The sequence below is a fragment of the Arachis ipaensis genome, chromosome B02, assembly GCF_000816755.2.
Source record: "Arachis ipaensis cultivar K30076 chromosome B02, Araip1.1, whole genome shotgun sequence".
Lineage (NCBI taxonomy): Eukaryota > Viridiplantae > Streptophyta > Magnoliopsida > Fabales > Fabaceae > Arachis > Arachis ipaensis.
The window spans coordinates 81,185,100-81,192,635 of record NC_029786.2 but is presented as its reverse complement, the minus strand read 5'-3'; the positions used below and the strand labels follow the sequence as shown (position 1 = coordinate 81,192,635).

General features: G+C 38.4%; 1 protein-coding gene across 1 annotated transcript; it reads left to right on the top strand.

Annotated features, from left to right (window-relative positions):
* LOC107627466 (uncharacterized mitochondrial protein AtMg00240-like) lies at positions 5,846–6,151 on the top strand. The gene has a single exon (XM_016330299.1). It carries the CDS (start codon positions 5,846–5,848, stop codon positions 6,149–6,151), a length of 306 nt encoding a protein of 101 aa, XP_016185785.1.

Sequence of the window (7,536 nt, the reverse complement as noted above, 5' to 3'; positions counted from 1 at the left end):
GCCGCGCCGCCGTGCCCACCACCACCAGCCGCCGTGCCCACCACCCCCAGCCACCTTCCTGCCTATTCTCATTATTCGGCCTTCCAGGTTCCGCAACACGCAATCCCTTTTATCCGTTCGTAGTTTATTCTTATTTTTCCGTTTGTGTTCATATTAGGATAGTTAGATATGCATGTTGTAGTGGATTTTAGGTTATTAGGTAGCCTAGGATGTGGTTAGTGGATTTAGGTCTGTTTATTTGCATTGTTCTTGTTTCTGTTTTATCAAATCTGCAATTATGCTGTTGCTGTGTTCATGTTCATATGCTGTACTTTCCTGCTTTTGCTGCTCTTTACATTGAACTTTCATGTTTATATTCCGTATATGTAATTGCAAGCTTTAATTTGGATTCATATGAACTGTTTGATTGCTGTTTATTTTTCGGGAAAGTCCTATTTTAGCCGGAATGCTGCCCAAATTTCTGTAAAATATTTCTGTTCATGACTTGGTTTTGGCATTTTCAACTGTGCTTTCCTATAATTTCACCAAACCAATTCATGAATGCTTAGGCACGCATTCTTATTTTCTTTGATCTCCTGGTTCATAAATTGCAATTTTGATGTTTGATTCCTATTTTTGCTTTCTTTATCTCTATTTGAATCATCATCAAACTGTTTTACTTGTTTGAATATGAGTTACCTATAGCTTCTACCTGTGATTACTTGTTACTTGGACCATTTTCATTATGCCTCTTACTTTAACCCATTTTTCACTAACTCACTAATTTTAACTCTAACCAACCTAACCTTTTCATAACTTCTTTTTTTGCTTTTCTTTCACTTTCTTTTAACATTCTAACCAAGGCATGATGTTAATTTTTCTATTTAACTTGCATTCAATTACATTTTGGATTGTGATTTCTTCTTTTCAGACTTTACACTCCTATACAATCCTAAATGCACATTTTACTTAACTCATATTCATTATCCTATTGCTCCTTTGCCACTTTGTGTTTTCTTCGATTATTTGCCTATTTACCTCCCCATTTTTATTATATCCTGGTTTTTTGTTTTTCAGGATGTCAGATTCCCAGAGACGGGGAAAAGGCAAGGCCACTTCTGGCAAAAGGAAAAGAGGAGAAGCCTCCATGTCTATCATCGACCTCATGCATGATACCTCCTTGCGGGAGAAAGCCTTTACCCCGCAGGAGAAGGCTGACCAGCTACTTCCCGCCAATGACCCAGTAAAGTTTGCAAACTGATACTATGAGCTGAAGTATCCGGTGTTTGCAAACTCCAGGAACCTATACCTGGAGCAGACTTTGAAGATCCCAGAAGAACTCCAGCAATACACCTCTGATCAGATCAAACAAAGAGGCTGGTTCTTTTTGGAGAGACCTCTGACTAAGGTTAATGCATCTTGGGTTAGGGAATTCTACTGCAACTACTTCAAACCTTCCCTAGATGCAGTAAACCTCAGAGGAAAGCAGATTCTGGTTACTGAGCAGGCAATAGAAGAGGTTCTGAAACTTCTGCCACAAACTGATCAGACAGATGGCTATCAGAAAGCTGAGGAGGACATGCGCTATATGCGATTTGATTGGGATGCAGTCAAGGCCCGAATTGCCCTTGACTCGTCAGTTCCTTGGATCATAGGTCAGAACACCACCATGCCGAAAGGGATCAAGCAGATCTACCTAAACGATGAGGCTCGGCTATGGCATCAGATATTCAGCAACTACATTATGCCGAGTACTCAAAAGACTGAGATACCAGCCGCTATGATCACCCTCCTTTGGTGTGTGATGGAGGGCAAGGACCTGTACCTGCCACGCTTTATCCGGCACTATATGGCCAGAGTCCACGTCCGAGGCACTCTTCCCTTTCCCTATCTGGTTACACAGCTGGGCCGTCGAGCTAACGTGCCATGGGAGGATGCTGATGAGAGGCCACCTGCTGCAGAGTGCAAGAAGCTTATCCCGCACAGTAGGAACTTCCTGGCCTTGGGCTACAGACCTCCATTCCTTACTGCCACTGCTGATGATACAGCTACACCATCTGCCGGTCCCTCTTCCTCTACCGCTGCACCATCCACCCTTGCCACCACCACTGCACCTCCACCTGCCATAGAGCCTGTCTATCATCTGGTGCACCACTTGTTTCGACGACTTGACCAGATGGAGCGTCGCAACAAACGACGCTATGAGCACCTGAAGCTGATGATACGATCCGGCGACATCTCCTCCGAGCCTGACACACCTTCTGAGGCATCTGAGGAGGAGGCGGATGCGCCCGAGGCAGAGACCCATCCCCAGGGAGAGACAGAGCAGGCAGACACCGAACAGGCTGCCCCACAGACAGAGGTCCCACATCAGATCATGGCTGCAGATCCTGAGATCCCCATTCAGATAGCCCCTCCTCTACAGCAGCCAGACCCTCAGACAACCACCACAGAGACACCAGCTACCATCCCTTCCAGTGATGACACCCCTTCACACCCGGCTTGAGTGAGCATCGGGGACGATGCTACATTTTAAGTGTGGGGAGGTCGCCATCTCTGGCGTATTATTTTGAACCACTACAGACTCTTTTTCTTTTATTTTGGATATTTTTCTGTATTTTTCTCTCTATTTTTATTTTTATTTTCTGAGTATTTATACATTGCTACTTTTATGTATTTTTATTCTATTCCTGCATTCTGCATTTTTAGTTCATATTTTAGTTATTTAGTTTAGCTTGCAATTCTAATTTATTAGTTATAAAAAATTGTGGATTAATTAGTATAGTTTACCCTTTTTTAGCATAAGATAGCTTAGTTTAAATTGAAAAATATAAAAAGGTAGTAAGCTAGGAACTTGAACATAACAGATTTAAATCCATGAACTTTGTATATATAGCATTCCATCATGTAGTTAAGTTAACAAGATTTCATCAAGGAGAAACACTAAAACTTTAAAGCCATTCAATATAAGTTTTACATTGAGAATAATGGGAATTTTTAACTAAACCTGCATGACATACATAACTGATAAATAATTTTTGAGCTAGAGAACACACAGCCTGTGAGTTTTGAGCTTAATTATATGGTTACATTGAAACCATAATTTTTATTCCTGTGTGTTCCGCCCTTCTTTTATATTCTGATGTTCTTTGATTTGCTTTAATCTATATGTCCAATTATAGAATATAGAATATAGAATATAGATACATACCAAAAGAATGATTGAGGCCATTATTTGATTTTAGCTCACTTATCCCAAAATAACCTACCTTTCACATCACCCTTGTTAGCCCCCTTGAGCCTTTAAATCCCTTTTTATTCTATTAGCCACACTACTAGCCTTAAGTAGAAAAACAAAATAAAATCCCAAGTTGAATCCTTGGTTAGCTTAAGATAGAAAATTATGAATAGTTTAAAATGTGGGAAACCTATTGGGAACATGGATGATAAAAACAAAAGGTAGAAAAGTTGAAAAGAATAAAATAACTCAAATTAAGAAATTTTGGGAAGCATGCTCATGAGAAATCAAAGTGATTAAATTACCATGTGCATAAAAAAAATTATTTTTCAGTATTTAATAAAGGGGATACAAAAGAATTCCCCAAATGCAAAAATAAAAGCAATGCACATGGAATAAGAATAAAAGTTGAAACATGAGCATGTAACATCCAAAAGTGGGAAAATATGGGAAAATAGGTAAAGAAGTTTTGTTTTTACTAAATATGTATGTTAGGTGAGATCTTAGTCTAACTAAGGATTCACTTTTTAGCTCACTTAGCCTTATACATATATCCTTACCTTCACCTTGGCCCCATTACAACCTTAATTAAAGACCTCATGATTTTTGGTATGACTGTATTCTATAATTGTTGATTGGTTAGATGAAGAACAAAGTTATAGAAAGGAAGAATAAAAAGAGGAATAGAGTGATTAACCCAATAAACACTGAGTGACTAGAGAGTAAACACAAATTCAGTGAGGGTTCAATAGCTCATTAACATTTATCTCTGTTTGAATTATCTAATTGTTTTGCAAGTTCATAAAATGCTCTTTCTCCCATCTCAATTGTAAAAGTGCTTATTGATTATCTAAGGTTTGGCTATATATACATATATGACTCCTTGAGAATGTGAATTAATTTAACTACCTGTAAGCTTTATTATGAGTGAATAAATTAGAATTGCATGATGCATTTAGGTAGTTGCATTTAGATTAGATTGCATTGCATGACCTTCCATCACTTTAACCTTACTTATTACCTTGGATTTAGCATGAGGACATGCTATTGTTTAAGTGTGGGGAGGTTGATAAACCCATATTTTATGATATATTTTGTGCTTAGTTTGAGTGATTTATTCAATCCTTCACCCACTTATTCATGTTAATTGCATGGTTTTACTTTCCCTTCCTTATTATGTGATGTATGTGAAAAACATGTTTCCTATGCTTTTAAATTAATTATTTTAATCACCTTTAATTCCATTCGATACCGTGATTAGTGTGGTGAGTAGTCTCAGATCTTCTAAGGCATGAATGACTCAAAGGATGAAAAGGAAACATACAAAAATGGAAGGAAAGCACAAAACGGAGTTCCTGGAAAAACTGGCATCCACGCGATCGCATGGACGACGCGATCGCATGCCAAGAGCGAAGAAGCAGCGACGCGGCCGCATGACTGACGCGACCGCGCGCCTTAAGCAGAGCACATATGACGCGGTCGCATGACTGATGCGACTGCGTGACAAGGAAAAGCTCCGAACGACGCGACCGCGTGACCCACGCGGACGCGTGACAGAGGCCACGCACCAGAAATTGCAGAAATAGCTCCCAGTGATTTCTGAAGCCCTTTTTGGCCCAAATCCAAGTCCAGAAGGCATAGACCAGAGGTTATGAAGTGAGAGAATGCATCCATTCTAGCGGAGCTCGCCAATTTTTACTTTCCATGAATTAGATTTAGTTTAGAGAGAGATTCTCTCTCTCTTTAGGATTAGGATTTAGATTTAAGATTTTTATTCACTTTCAGAATTATCTCCTTTGATCAGGTTCAATATTCCTTTTATTTACTTTTGCAAGCTACTTTATGAATCCTTTCATATTACAGATTATTTGAATTAATGTTATTAGAGGTATTTCAGTTTAATATTGATTTCTCTTATTTATACTATTGTTACTTTTACTCTGAAGATATTTTTATTCCAAGTAGATTTATTTTTCTCTTTTTGGTCTTGGTTAAGAAATCAGTAACTCAGGAGTTATCCAATTCAACAGGATAATTGATAATTGTTATCTTTGTTAATTGAATTGAACTTCTATAATCCCAATCTTTCCTTAGGAAATAAATAGGATTCGAAGATCAAACCAATTAATCCCTTGACCTTCCTTTATCTGAGTAAAGGTTAACAAAGTGGAATTAAGATTCAACTTTCATTGTTATTGATAAGGATAACTAAGGTTGGACTTCCAATTTCTCATACCTTGCCAAAAGTTTGCTTTGCAGTTATTTATTTATTTTAGTTGCCATTTAATTTACTTGTCATTAAATTACTTGTTCCTCATTCTTGAAACCCCAATTTTACAATCTCCATAACCAATAATAAGAACATACTTCCCTGCAGTTCCTTGAGAAGACGACCCGAGGTTTAAATACTCGGTTATCAATTTTAAAAGGGGTTTGTTACTTGTGACAACCAAAATGTTTGCACGAAAGGGATTTTTGTTGGTTTAGAAACTATATCTACAACGCGACTATTTTTATGACATTCTTTACTGGGAAAAATCTCGCTCGTCAGAGGTAGTTCGAAGCAAGAGGGGAATTGCAATATGTCAAAGAAAGTATTGCATCGATCTACTCCAAGACTACGGGTTAATGAAAGCCAAGGCAATCTCAACTCCAATGGACTACACCAGCAAGTTGACAAAGAATACTAGAACTCCACTTAGCTCAACATCTGAATATAGAAGGTTAATTGGAAGATTACTCTATCTAACCAATACAAGGCCAGATATATGTTATGCGGTTGGAAGATTGAGTCAATTTTTGGAGTGCGCTACTGACAAACACTTTGAGGCAGCTATAAGGGTACTTAGATATCTCAAGAATGAGCCAGCATTGGGGCTGTTCTTTTCATCTCAGACAGATTTGGAGCCAACCAGTTTTTCAGACAGCGACTGAGGTACCTGTTTGGACACAAGAAGATCAGTATCTGGTCATTGCTTCTTCATAGGTACTTCTATTGTGTCCTGGAAAAGTAAAAAACAAAGTACAGTAGCTGTATCATCATGTGAAGCAGAATACAGAGCCCTTGCTATGGCCACTAGGGAGGCACAATGGATTACTTACATCTTAGAGGATTTGGAAGTAAAACTGCAGAAGCCAATTGCTATGTATTGTGACAGCCAATCAGCCTTGCATATTGCGGCAAACCTTGTCTTCCACGAGAGAACCAAACATATAGAGATGGATTGTCATGTTGTAAGAGATAAATGGCAAGAACAAGTAATCAAGTTGTTGCCTATTACCACAATTAACCAAACAGCTAACATATTAACCAAAGTATTAGCTCCTAACATGTTTCAAAAATGTTGTAGCAAACTCAGAATGGTGAATGTCACCGATTCTAGTTTGAGAGGGGGTGTTACGTGAGCTAATGAGTCATGTGTAATAGTTAGCAAGCTAATCAGTTAGGAGTTGCAGATATAGGCAGATTCTGTTAGTGAGTAATTAGGGAATAAGTTTGTTAGAGTGCTGACTAGATAGTTAGTTATGCAGCTCACTAAGTTGCTGCTATTTATTAGCTAAGAAAGGTGAATTGAGTTAGTTTTTTTGTGCAATCAGAAAATAAATTCAAGTGGGGCAGAGTTGTGACAACAAAACACACTCTCCTCTGTGTAAGAAATAACAGTAGAGAAAGGATTTGTGTATTATTAAGTGTAATCAAGTTGTCTATTCAAGTTTTCTGGAATAATACAATATAAAAAAGTATTTATAGCTACTAAGAGAATCGTAATAATAAAGACGTAATCTCTTATAATAAATATTCAGATATACTAAATAATACTAAATAATACTTGACTTTAAAACTTATTTAAAACAACGAAATAAAAAAACTGCATAAACTGATAAAACGGGTGTAGATGTGGAACTGCCGAAAGGAAGTGTAGATGGAACTGCCGCTTGTCTGAAGGAAGCGCAGACGGAACTGCCGCTAGTCTGAAGGAAGCGTAGACGGAACTGCCGCTTGTCTGAAGGAAAAGCAGACGAAACTGCCGAAAAGAAACGCAGACGGAACTATCACAAGGAAACATAAACGAAACGCAGACGAAACTGCCACGAGAAAACGCAGACGGAACTGCCACGAGAGAACACAAACGAAATTGCCACGAGAGAACACAAACAGAACTGCCACGAGAGAACGCAGACGGAACTGCCGAAAGAGAGCAAAAACTATATGATTTCTTCATGAGAATAGGAAACGGTGGATGACATTGGTGTTTGATCATTCGACTCGAAAAGACACAAGACGGAGAGAATAGGCTAGTCGATGAGGTGAAAAAGCA